This window comes from Bison bison, unplaced genomic scaffold (assembly GCF_000754665.1).
Source record: "Bison bison bison isolate TAMUID 2011002044 unplaced genomic scaffold, Bison_UMD1.0 scf7180017864186, whole genome shotgun sequence".
NCBI lineage: Eukaryota > Metazoa > Chordata > Mammalia > Artiodactyla > Bovidae > Bison > Bison bison.
The window spans coordinates 247,601-261,030 of NW_011494758.1; the positions used below are offsets into that span (position 1 = coordinate 247,601).

The following is a 13,430-nucleotide window of genomic DNA, read 5'->3' on the forward strand; positions in this document are numbered from 1 at the left end:
GGATTTGAAATAGATCAACTGGAATTCCATCACCTCCACTTGCTTTGTATAGGTCTTCATAGAACCATCCAATTTCAGCTTCTTCACCATTACTGGCTAGGGCATAGACTTGGATTACTGTGACATTGAATGGTTTGCCTTGGAAACAAAAAGAGATCATGCTTATATTGTTGTAAAATGCTCCTTAGTACTTACCTGAAAGAGTTTAAAACTTATGGCCACACAAAAATCTGCACACAGATGTTTATAGCAGCTATATTCATGATTGTCAAAACTTGGAAGCACCAACATGGGATTCAGTAGATAAATGTATACAAAAAAGTGGCACATGCAGACAATGGAATATTAGTACTAAAAAGAAATAAGCTATCAAGAAACATTAATAGATATCACTAAGTGAAAAATCAATCTGAGAAGCATATATACTGTACAATTCCAATGATATGACTTTCTTGAAAAGTTAAAGCTTTTCAGTAAAAGGATCAGTAGTTGCTAGGGGTGGGAAGAGAGTGAGGGATAAATGAGGATTTTTTAGGTAATGAAACTGTTCAGTATGATACTATAGTGGGAAATACATGTTTATAAATGTACCCAAACCCATAGAACAACATCAAAAGAGTCTTAATGCAAAGTATGGGATTTGGGTGATAATGATATTTCACTGTATTTTCACTGTTTTTAACAAATATACTACTCTATTGGGAATGCAGAGAATGGGGAAAGTTATGCATGTGTGAGGGCAAAAGGTGTATGGGAAATCTTTGTACCTTCCATTCTGTTTTGTTGTGATCCTACAATTGTTCTTAAAAAAAATAAAGTCTTAAGATATATACTTTAAAATGTTGGCAAAGAATTCTCCATGAGCACCTTGCATAGTTTCTAGAAAAAAGGGGGACTCAGAAGACTACCAAAATAAAAATACATTAATTAATTATAGTTAATTTATAGTAAAAATAAAATGAGTGGGCCAAATTTCATGTTTCGTAATTAGCATGGAATACTAGATATCTAGAGGCTTTGAGGAAACCCCATGATCATTAGAAATTTGGGGTAGGGGAGAATGAAATTTTGCCATTTGCAGAGACATGGAAGGGCCTAGAGACTGTCACACAGAGTGAAGCAAGTCAGAAATAAATATTGCATGTTAATGCATATATGTGGAATCTAGAAAAATGGTAGAGATGATCTTATTTGAAAAGCAGAAATAGAGACACAGGTGTAGAGAACAAACATAGAGACACCAAGGTAAGAACAAGGGGATGGGATGAATTATGAGATTGGAATTGTCGTATATACAGTACTACGTATAAAACAGATAACTAATAAGATACTACTGTACGCACAGGGAACTCTACTCAGTGCACTGTGGTGAACCAAATAGGAAGGAAATCCAAGAAATGGGATATATGTATACATATAGCTGATTCACTTTGCTGTACAGCAGAGACTAACAACATTATAAAGCAACTATACTCAACTAAAAGTTAAGTAAAAATAAAATGCATGATATTTAGAAAAAAATTTTTTTCTGGCGATCTTTAAAGGAATGCAACCAATTTTTTTAAACACTATTTATCACTTTGTTAATCAGACTAAACTGTTGTAAAAACCACCCCAACATCTCACTGACTTAATACAAATAAAGTTTATTTTTTATTCACAACACAGTCAGCAGAGTATGAGTCATTCAGAGATTCACATAATCATTCAAAGACCCAGGCTCCTTTTAATCTTCTCAATCAGCCCTCCCCTAGAACCTTGGGGTCTTCTCTAACAAGTCAGTTAGGAACAGAAACAGCATGGAGAAGGCAGACTGTTGTTACCTGCCTTGATGTGAAGTGGCATCATTTCCGCTGTGAGAATAGCCCCACCTAGATAAAAGGACCCCTGGCAGCCCTGGTGGCTGAAGGAGCCTGGGACCACCAGGAAACAAGTCCAAATGGGGACTGAGTGTGGCCAATTTGCAGCTGCAGCCTCAGGGTAAATTTCCAGTCCAGGAGAAAAGTGTCTCCCTCCCTACTGGAGATTATGTAGGTACTTGTGTTTGGTTCCAGCTCCACGGGGCCTGGAGGCCCACTGCTGCTCAGGACTCCTGTAGGAATATGTAGTGAGCATGTGTGAGCTGAGAAGTTTGGGCATTGCTAGAATCTGGAATGGAGCAAGGGTCAGGAGATGCCAGTTACAGGACAGGTTCTGCGGGAATAATGCATATGCCAACTGGCAACTCCTAAAATACTCAAGGGGTAACATTTTCATTGAATGCAGAGCTCCACTTTACTCCATTGCCTTGCCAGGGCAGGGGCAGGAATCTGGCTGGGGTACCTTCTAGTAAGACAAACCTGGGATAGACTCGCGGAATGTCCAGGAAGAAGAAACACACATGACTGTTCATGAGCACTCAGTCGTTGTCACTATGCTAATTTCTTCAGGCTCTGATACACTATTTTTACACATGTCCACTTTGGAAATCAAGATAAACAGCCATATTCTCGGGTCAGGAGACACTTTTCTCCTGGACTGTGCTAGCAGGCTAGTGTCAACCTTGTCCTTCAGCTTCTCAATTTCCTCTTTAATGACACATTCTTATTAGACCTCTAAGTCTACCTTTTAGGCTTGTCATGTCTTGCCTTCTTGCTTTTTTGGATCAGTTGGCCTCCTCCAACAGCTGTTGCTTTTATCTGATTGGTTCTCAGGTGTCTTACTGGCTAGAATTTTACTAAAGAACCTTTAATGTAAAATTAAAAGGAAATCAAAATTTCTTTTGTGAAATTCCAACCTTGTTCTACTCTACTTAGGATAAAAGAGCTTTTCAATGACTCAGTCAAGGCAGTTCAGCAGGTCTCTAGATTCTGCTGGGTTGGTCAAAAAGTTCATTCAGATTTGTCCATAAGATGTTATGGGAAAACCCAAATGAACTTTTGGCCAACCCAATTGATATTACATGGTTTAGGGAACATGATACTAATCTGTGAGGAAAATCAGGAAGACCTGAGATAACTGATCAAACAGAGGCAAAATCTCTTTGAGTAGACATGATCGATACCAAAGTGTCTGTTAGGTCATCTTCTCTTTTATGAAGCTAAGTTTCTCTATTTTTCCCATGATAGGAAATAGAGAGAAAGTTCTCCATCCAGAGGAGAGAGCTGTATTACACACATGACTGCATCTGCCAGCAGGTTCTCTTCTAGCTAATCCTACCTGTAAGGCCACCCCTGTAAATGACGCACCTGCTTTCCCCTTGGGTAGAAAGAGCATACCACACAGAGAGGCAACTCTTGAGCCTGTTTAACATCTACTTTATTAGCAAGCATAAATGCAGACACATAACATGTACTCAACTCAGTCTCAGAGCCTGAAGTTGTCAGTTTGTAGAACCAAGCCATGATTCTCTCCTTAGTATCATTCTGTCTTGCATCAGACTTACAGACCCTAAAATCTGAGTTGACAAAATTAAAATGATATCATCCAATTGGCATGAGGCACAATGATGGATTCCCCCAAATTCTTTCTGCATCTCTTCCTTTCCCTTCTAGTCACAGGTCCATACATTTTTCCTGGGGAAATTAAAATACATTTGTGGGATTCTTCTTGTTAAATGCACACCATGTTGGCAAGTTGTATATGGATAGTCAACAAAGGTATTTTATTATGGGCATTCAGAGGGTGTGATACTTCTTTTCCAAGTGTCATGAAAGGTCTAGGATTACAGGATACTGCTCTGCTTTTGAAAGAATGTGTCTGTTTCTATCAGACCACAGGAGAATAGTGAGATGTTAATTGTTGAAGGTTAAGAAAAAGTGTTGAAGGCTTGAGAAAAAGCATTCAAAGAGCTTTCCCTCAAGTTTCATCTCATTATTACCCATATTCCCCTTCAAATGTTCCTTTTGTTGTCTCCTTCCTTTCATGTTCTTTACAGACATGTAGGTTTGGTCTTAGAAATGTCCTGTAGTGGTCAAATGAACAGACCTGGGGATCCCAGGCTGGTTAAAAAGAAGCAGGAGGGGCCAGAATCAATGCCAGAGGGTCAGCAGTGAAGAGCAGGTGACTGGGAGGTCATCTTCCTTGGCAAGAGAGAATTCAACAACTCATATCTCCAGGAGGTGATGGGGGTGCTTGGCTCTGAGAGCAGAGTGTTCAGATTCTTGCTGAGGGGCTGAAGGAGTGGGAGCTGAGCCTGCAGGCCCAGCACTTGCACTAAGCCATTTGAGACCAGGAGAAAGCAAAGGACACTCAGGCCCTGCCGGAGTCAGGCCAAACATCAAATGTCAGGCTGCCCTTCTGTAAAGAGAAGAAGAATGTACAGTAAGGATGAGGACATGTCAAGAAGGGATTATTTCATTCAAACTCAAAGAGGTCAAGAAAGAAGACTGGTTCCCAGAATAGGAAAGGGAGGCCCTCCCAGATCCTAATCACATACCTATCTCACACTGATGTGAACCACGTCAGAATCTAGTTCAGTGCCCTCCCATGTGAGTCACAAACCATATTCACTTATATTAGCACTTCTCACCCTCCACAATCACAAAGCTCTTCCAGAGAAATGGAGCAAGTATCTCCTTTTTACTAGCTAAGATTAACTAGTCTCAGAATGGCAGGCTCAAGACTCAAACACTAGTCTTCCATGACTAAAGCCCTCCATTTCTGGGCACTAGCTGCTCTTCATATTTTTGATCATCTCTCAGCTCTTACACAATTCCCTGAGTAGGTAACCAGGCAGCCCTGCATGCCACATCCCACACTATTACAAAGCTGGGCTTCAGAGTTGTGACTCTCTTGAGTCAGCCACCCAAGGGCTATGCTTTGCATTTCCTGACTCATATGGGGACAAGTTTTCTGCCTTTACTCTCCTGTGAAGTGAAAGTTAAAGTTGCTCAGTCATGTCCAACTCTTTGAGACCCCATGGACTATACTGTCCATGGAATTCCATAGGCCAGAATACTGGAGTGGGTAGCCTTTCCCTTCTCCAGGGGATCTTGCCATCCCGGGATCAAACCCAGGTCTCCCACATTGCAGGCAGATTCTTTACTAGCTGAGCCACAAGGGAAGCCCAACAGTAGAGGGAGGTCTACAATTTACAGCTGGAATCCTGGCTTCTCTGAAAAGACACTCTCATGGATATTCACAAAGAGCCCCCTCCCCCAGCCCCATTCCCACAGATCAATTTAAAATCTGGGTAGTGACAATAGGTAGAAGGAAGTGGGACCATCTCCTACAGTTCTAACTTACAGTTTGAGACCTGGGGTCCTCTAAGTCAACTAATCCTGGGCTGAGCCAAGACTGGTCATTTTAGTTCTGCTCCATCATTTGAAAACAATTTTTATGATTTTGGAAAGTTGCTTCTTTTCTCTGACTCTTACTCTCTTCAGATTTAATATAAAGGTGTCAATTCAATAATTTTCAAAACCTCTTTTGTTCTCACATGCAATAACTGTATGGTATGGGATTTTTAAACTATTATTATCATTCTATCCATGACTAGGAGTCTCAAGTAATCCCTTGAAGTAACACAAAGTAGCTAACTATTATGGGCAGCTGCGCAGCAGTAGTAGAATAACACTTACCCTCAGAGTTCACACCCCACCACCCGCTTCTTCACCTCCCTCCATGCCAGTCCCCAAGGGTTCAATCTACGGAGCTTACCCAAGCAGAATACAACCACATCTTCCTTGTGGTTGCAGTCATGATACCCCCAGGACCTATGCTGACACTGCTCCAGGGACTGCTCTTCCCCTTTGCAATTGACATCATCTAGCCAGATGCGCCCATTTCCAGGGACAAACTTTTTCCGTGCTTTGGCAGGTACAAAGATTGGCTTTCCACAGCCCAGTTGCTGGCACACCACCTGCTCCTCCTTTTTCGCCCAGCCGTCATCACAGACAGAGCCCCATATGCCCTTATGCAGCACCTCCAGTTTTCCAGAGCAGCTGGTGTCTCCATTTACCAGCCTCAATTTAAAGGGATCTGCAGGGTCAGGGGATGGAGTGGGGCATGGAAAAAAAAAAAAAAAAAAAAAAAACATCATCTACATCCTCATTCAAATCCCATCAGCACTTCTGAAGCTCTCTACCTGCCTGCATTTCTGTGATAATAGCCCTTGTTCTAGTTTCCAATCCATGTGCCCCAGGTCTATTTCTTAAATAAGACCTTTTACTTTCCCATCTAGTTTATAAAAGTCTAATACTTATGAATGACTTTCTAGTAGTTTTTTTTGTAATTGAAGAGTTCAACAAGTACATGGAATTGTGTGTCCTATCCCTATTATATACAATTCAATATAATTATATTTTATATTAATCTAGCACTTAATACTAGAGAAGGCAATGGCACCCCACTCCAGTACTTTTGCTTAGAAAATCCCATGGACAGAGGAGCCTGGTGGGCTGCAGTTCATGGGGTCGCTAGAGTTGGACACGACTGAGTGACTTCACTTTCACTTTTTACTTTCATGCATTGGAGAAGGAAATGGCAACCCACTCCAGTGTTCTTGCCTGGAGAATCCCAGAGAGGGGAAGCCTGGTTGGCTGCTGTCTATGGGGTCGCACAAAGTCAGACACGACTGAAGTGACGCAGCAGCAGCAGCAGCAGCAGGAGCAGCACTTAATACTGTTTAAAGCATTTTCATGTACAAAGGCAAGTATCATTAGCTACATTTTAAAAACAAGAGAATTGATGAGCAGCACAATTAAATAGCTTTGCCATGGTTATTTGCTCCATGAGTGCTAAGCTTAGTCACTCAGTCCTGTTTGACTCTGCTCCTCTGTCCATGAGGATTCTCCAGGCAAGAATAATGGACTGGGTTGCCCTGACCTCCTCCAGGGGATCTTCCCAACCCAGGGATTGAACCCAGGTCTTCCACATTGTGGGCAGATTCTTTACCATCTGACACACCAGGGAAGCCCAAGAATTCTAAAGTAGGTAACCTATCCATCTCCAGGGGATCTTCCAGACCCAGGAATCAAACCAGGGTCTCCTGTATTGTAGTCAGATTCTTTACCAGCTGAGCTACCAGAGTAGTTCTTTATAAACACTGATTAAATAGAACTCTATTTAATCAAATTCATGAATAAACCTAGTCACTGGACTTATAGGTATTACCTTCACATTCGACCCATGTATCCTCATCATGGGTGCAGTTATTATACCCCTCAAGCCCAGAAAGGCAGTGTTGAAGGTCTTCTTCCCGTCCTGAGCATGATACATTGCTCAGCCAGATGAGTCCTTGGCCCTGGGTATCCTTGTTACAACATCTTTTGATCAGTGTGGCCTTCCCACACCCCAGTTGCCGGCACACCACCTTCGCAGCTGAGAGATTCCAGCCTGCTTTGCACACGGTACCCCATTGCTTTTGGTGCTTCACCTCCAAGCGCCCCTTGCAGCGCCCAGGGCCACCAACCAGCCTCACAGTCTCTGGAACTGTGGGAAAAGAAAGATTAAGTTTCTGCTCCCTGCAAGAACATAGCCTTCCCACATAAGGGGGCTCCTAACTCTGAATCTTTCTCAGAAATAAGAATGAGACGTCAGCATCGGGCACAAACATTTGGTGACTGTTTGTCTAATAACAAACTGTGGGATAACAAAGAGAAACATAGACTAGTCCCTTAGGCAAATCACAGTCTAATGGAAAAGTAGATAGACACGCAGAAAATTATTAATGCATAGACAGCAAATATATGAATGGAATAAAGAAATATAGCAATTATATGTATACAATTGTTGTATATGTGTGTGTGTGTGTGTATGTATTGGCTTCCCAGGTGGCTCGGTGGGTACAGAATCCACCTGCAATGCAGGAGACTCAGGAAACCTGTCTGGGTTCAATTCCTGAGTGGAAAAGATGTCCTGGAGGAGGGCACGGCAACCCACTCCAGTATTCTTGCCTGGAGCATCCCATGGACAGAGGAGACTGGCAGACTACAGTCCATAGGGTCCAAAGACTCAGACACAACTGAAGTGACTGAGCATGCACTCATGCATATGTATATATACACAATTCTTGTGTGTTGGTTTCCTATGAGCATCTCCTGTCTACCTAACTAGATGATAGACTCCTTGAGAACTGATAAACTTACATTATATTTTGGGAGCTCATTTCTTCCCCATAACTCCATCTGAGCTTTAGATACATATGTTTAGTGGTTATTAGATCTGTGCATATTTGTGTGTGTGAAGAAGAGAATCAGGTTCTTGGATAGATTGAAACTAAGAAAAACTAAGATTGAAACTAAGACAAAATCATTAGATCAATCAAGTGCGTGCTAAGTTGCTTCAGTCATGTCCAACTCTGTGTGACCCTATGGACTGTAGCCCACCAAACTCCTTTGTCCCTTGGATGCTCCAGGCAAGAATACTGGAGTGGGTTGCTGTGCCCTCCTCCAGGGGATCTTCCCCACCCAGGGACTGAACCCACATCTCTTAAGTCTCTGCATTGGCAGGTGGGTTCTTTATCACTAGTGCCACTGCTCAACCAAGGAGGAGTAACAGTTCTAGATGAGGATATGTTTGTCTCCAGGGTCCACAGTTGAGAAACGGTGAGAAGTAAAGGACAGGAATCAGTTAACCATTAGTTCATGGTGGAGAATAAAGATAAAGAGGACAAAGACTGGTCATGCGGGGTATGGGCAGTTGGCATATAGTCCTTGAGTCCTGCCATACTCACTCTCACATATTGCCCCTGCATCCTCGCTGTGGGAGCAATCAAAAACGTCTTCCACCCGGTCACATTCAATCAATTCATCCTCCGTCCCATTGCAGTTGACGTCTTGGATGAAGATTTTTTGTTTTTCATCTGCCAGTGGCTTATACAAATTACCACTTGGTGTCCCCTTGGCTGCTCCACAGCCCAGCTCCCGGCACACCACTTCCACGTCTTTCATGTTCCAGCCATTGTCACACACAGTGCCCCACTCGCCATTCCGTTCCACTTCCACCCGCCCTTCACAGCGATGGGGACCTCTCACCAGTCGCACTTTGGGAGGAGCCTCTGCAAAGAAATGAGATATTGGTTGGAGATTAGGAGTGGCCCAGAGAGTATGTATGCAGTGTTTTGGAATTCTTCTACCACTTTCAGGATGTGGAAAACTGAAGGGTGAGAAAGTGGGGGTCAAAAGGGAAGACAAGGAAGAGGAGCTCCAGGACTCCATCTCTGAGTTCTGGTTCTGCTACACTCTTGTATTATTATTATTATTATTTAAACTGTATTTTCATTTGGCCCTTTGCAAAACTTGGAAAAACAGGCTTAATATCCCTACCTTTGGATTTGGTACAAATAAGTGCTTCATATGATTATTTCAAAAGTATATTTTCTAACAGGAATTAAGATGCACCATGCTATAATGATCATAAATACGTTGCATAAAATTTTAGTTTGTCTTATAATTACCTTTCTGCCAAATAAAGTATAGCATATGTATATGCATTTTGTGTGAAATTTGAACAAAATCTGTATTTCAGCTAATAATACTGTATCACAAGTTAGCTCCCTGTTTGTTTAACAACATAGTATTCCTTTATATTCTCAGAATTGGATTAGAACTTTCAAGCCTCATTCAGTTTTTTTTTAAATCTAAGATAATAAACTTTCTAGATTACCAGCAGTGATCCTAGAGGCCAAAATATGTGGAACTATATCAAAGTTTTGAGTGAATATAAATTAGAAATCTAGCATTCTATTCATACTAGGTCAAACAAGTGAAGGCAAAAAGTCATAAGTGTTTTAGCTAAGCAAAAAATTATATATTTTCTAAAATATATATATTATACAAACTATATATATATATGTATACCAAGGCTTTTCTACTATGCTTGATAAAGGCTTGAGAGAGAACATCAAAAAAAAAAAAAAATGATGGAGAAACTGGAAAACATAAACTAAATGAAACTAAAACATGAAGCACTGAACATGAAATAGAAAAATTGAAACAGACTAGATAAAAGTAAAAGGTCATCATATATCCAGTTGTTTTTAAACATGGTGGCTCATTAGAAATGCAACTGGAGCTTTGGAAATAAAAAGCAGTCCCTCAGAATTTGCATTTTTCAAAAATTTCCAAGATAATTCTAATATGCATCTGGATTTTGAAAAGTGACTACAGGTTTTTCTATTAAAAGGTAGTTTTAGTGATATGGAATTCTTTTATTTTTCTGTTGACCAGAAAAATGGCCAATGGTATTAAAAAGCCACTAATTACATAATGACAATAACAAAAGATGTTTTAGTTTCACAATCAATAGCCAGACAAAAAATAAAAGATAACTACAATTGCAAGGCATTATAGAAACATGATTAACCTAGCAATATAAAAAAATTACATATAATTTGGGGAGTTAAGTAGAGTGCTATGATAAGTGTAAGTGCATACATGCATATGTTCTCATCCACCCCGTCAGTCTAAGTCTTGTGGTTGGTGTATTTAATTCATTTACATTTAAGTTAATTTTCCATATGTATGATCCTATTACCATTTTCTTAATTGTTTTAGGTTTATTTTGTGTATGTCTTTTCCTTCTCTTGTGTTTCCTGCCTAGAGAAGTTTCTTTAGCATTTGTTGTAAAGCTGGTTTGGTGGTGCTGAATTCACTTAACTTTTGCTTGTTTGGAAAGCTTTTGATTTCTCCATCAAATCTGATTGGGAGTCTTGCTGGGTAATGTATTCTTAGTTGCAGGTTTTTCTTTCTTCACTTTAAATATATCATACCATTCTCTTCTGGCTTGTAGAGTTTCTGTTGAGAAATCAGCTTATAACCTCATGGGAGTTCCCTTATATGTTATTTGTCATTTTTCCCTTGTTGCTTTTAATATTTTATCTTTGTCTTTAACGTTTGTCAGTTTGATTACTATGTGTGTGTCTCAGTGTGTTCCTCCTTGAATTTATCCTGCCTGGGACTCTACACTTCCTGGACTTGTTTAACTATTTCTTTTCCATGTTAGGGAAATTTTCATCTACTTTTCAAATATTTTCTTCGGTCCTTTGTCTCTTTTCCTTCTGGGACCCCTATAATGCAAATGCTGGAGTGTTTACTGTTGTCTCAGAGGCCTCTCAGTCTGGTATTCATTGTTTTCATTCTTTTTTCTATATTCTGTTCTGAGGCAGCGATTTTCACCATGAAGTCCTCCAGGTCACTTATCTGTTCTTCTGCCTCAGTTATTCTGCTACTGATTCCTTCTAGTGTATAGTTCATCTCTGTTGGTTTTTTAGTTCTTACAGGTCTTTGGCAAACATTTTTTCCATCTTCTCCATTCTATTTCTGAGATCCTATGATCTTTACTATCATTATCTTCACCATGATTATTCTGAATTCTTTTACTGGAAGGTTGCCTATCTCTACTTCCTTTAGTTGTTTTTCTGGGGCTTTATTTTGTCCCTTAATCTGGGACATAACCCTGTGATTTTTCATCCTGATTAACTTTCTGTAATGTGCTTTTCATTCTAGCCACTGTTCGATTGTGGTTCTTTGACTACAGATTGAACCTATTTCCCCTGCACTGAAAGCATGAAGATGTCTAGATATAATTTGGGCTAAACAACCTGACTCTCTCTCTCAGTATCAGTGATCCACTCCCAACCATCCTTGCTACTTCCCATGACATTTTCCCATGTCCAAGAACCTAGCTCAGAAGAAATACAGAGAGTGCTGAGTAAGGGAAGAGTCAGAGCCTCGAAGTCTCAGAGCCCTAAAACTGGGTCTAGAAGACTGTACGTGTTTGGAGTGGGAGATGGGCTTCACAGAGTCTCCAGGTAAATTCTTTTTTTTTTTTTTTAAACTTCCTTATGCATTTAGTTTATTTTTTAAACAGCAATTTGTGCTGTATTTAAGTCATTTACATATGTGTGTGTTACCTGCTAAATTAAGAATCTTTGAATGTCAAGAAGCAGATATTATTCAAGTCTCTATATTACCCAGAGTACCTCCCAGTTCAGTTCAGTTAACTTCAGTAGCTTAGTCATGTCTGATTCTTTGTGACCCCATGGACTGCAGGACGCCAGGCTTCCCTGTCCATCACCAATTCCCAGAGCTTGTTCAAACTCATGTCCTTCGAGTCAGTGATGCCATCCAATTATCTCATCCTCTGACATCCCCTTCTCTTCCTGCTTTCAGTTTTTCCCAGCATCAGGGTCTTTTCCAAGGAGTCAGTTCTTTGCATCAGATAGCCAAAGTATTGGAGCTTCAGCTTCAGCATTAGTCCTTCCAATGAATTTTCAGGACTGATTTCCTGTAAGATTGACTGGTTTGATCTCCTTGTAGTCAAGGGACTCTCAAGAGTCTTCTCCAACACCACAGTTCAAAAGCATCAATTCTGTGGTGCTCAGCCTTCTTTATGGTCCAGCCCTCACATCCATACATGACTACTGGAAAAACCATAGCTATGACTAGTTGGACCTTGGTTGGCAAAGTAATGTCTGTGCTTTTTAATATGTTGTTTAGGTTGGTCATGGCTTTTCTTCCAAGGAGCAAACGTCTTATAATTTCATGGCTGCAGTCACCATTTGTAGTGATTTTGGAGCCCAAGAAAATAAAGTCTGTCACTCTTTCCATTGTTTCCCTGTCTATTTGCCATAAAGTGATAGGACCGGATGCCATGGTCTTAGTTTTCTGAATGTTGAGTTTTAAGCCAGCTTTTTCACTCTCCTCTTTCACTTTCATCAAGAGTTTCCCCAGTTTCTTTTTGCTTTCTGCCATAAGGGTGATGTCACCTGCATGTGGTGGTGGTGGTGGTTTAGTCGCTAAGTCGTGTCTGACTATTGCAACCCCGTGGACTGTAGTCTGCCAGGCCCTCTTGTCCATGGGATTCTCCAGGCAAGAATACTGGAGTGGGTTGCCACTTCCTTCTCCAGGTCCAGGTAAATTCTGAGGAAATCAAAACTTAGACATGAAGTACAGAGGACTGTGTAGGGAGACAAGGGACAAGCCTATCAGGAAACAAACTTCTGGATACTACATTCCAAGTACTGTTTTATGAACACAGAGAACAGTGATGATCAAGATAGTTAGCATTGCTGTCCTCAAGAGGATTCTATTTAATAGGCTTGAAGCAATCCCATCAAGTCCTCTCAGCTCCAGAGAGATATAGTGATAAAGAAGATCTAAGTTTGCCAAGCCTTCAGGGAGAGGACTGTTGTACCTGGAGGGACAACATTTGGACTTGTGGCTTGTGGTTTATCAGACTATGAACAGTATATGAAAATATGGGCTACAATGAATGACTCAGATACCTATAAGAATGAACTACAATTGCTCAGGGCCCAAATTTCTAATGCCTATATATATATATATATGTAATTGTTGTTGTATTCCTTTATTCCTTTCATATATTTGCTTTCTATGCATTAATAACTTTCTGTGTGTCTATGTCCTTTTCAATTAGACTGTGATTTGGCTAAGGGACTAGTCTATTATAAACATATATATTAATATAATATATACGATATATAT

General features: G+C 40.5%; 1 protein-coding gene across 2 annotated transcripts in view; it reads right to left on the reverse strand.

Annotated features, from left to right (window-relative positions):
• Window positions 1–3,275: 3,275 nt before the first annotated feature.
• CD5L (CD5 molecule-like) overlaps window positions 3,276–13,430 on the reverse strand; it is an 18,081-nt gene continuing 7,926 nt past the window's right edge. For both annotated transcript variants that reach the window (XM_010843761.1, XM_010843760.1), the window contains 4 exons: window positions 8,657–8,980; window positions 7,096–7,413; window positions 5,641–5,961; window positions 3,276–4,278 (listed from right to left, as the gene is read on the reverse strand). In XM_010843761.1, the coding sequence (XP_010842063.1) occupies window positions 4,259–4,278; window positions 5,641–5,961; window positions 7,096–7,413; window positions 8,657–8,980 (983 nt within the window). In that variant the 3' untranslated portion in view covers window positions 3,276–4,258. The remainder of the gene's footprint in view (window positions 4,279–5,640; window positions 5,962–7,095; window positions 7,414–8,656; window positions 8,981–13,430) is intronic.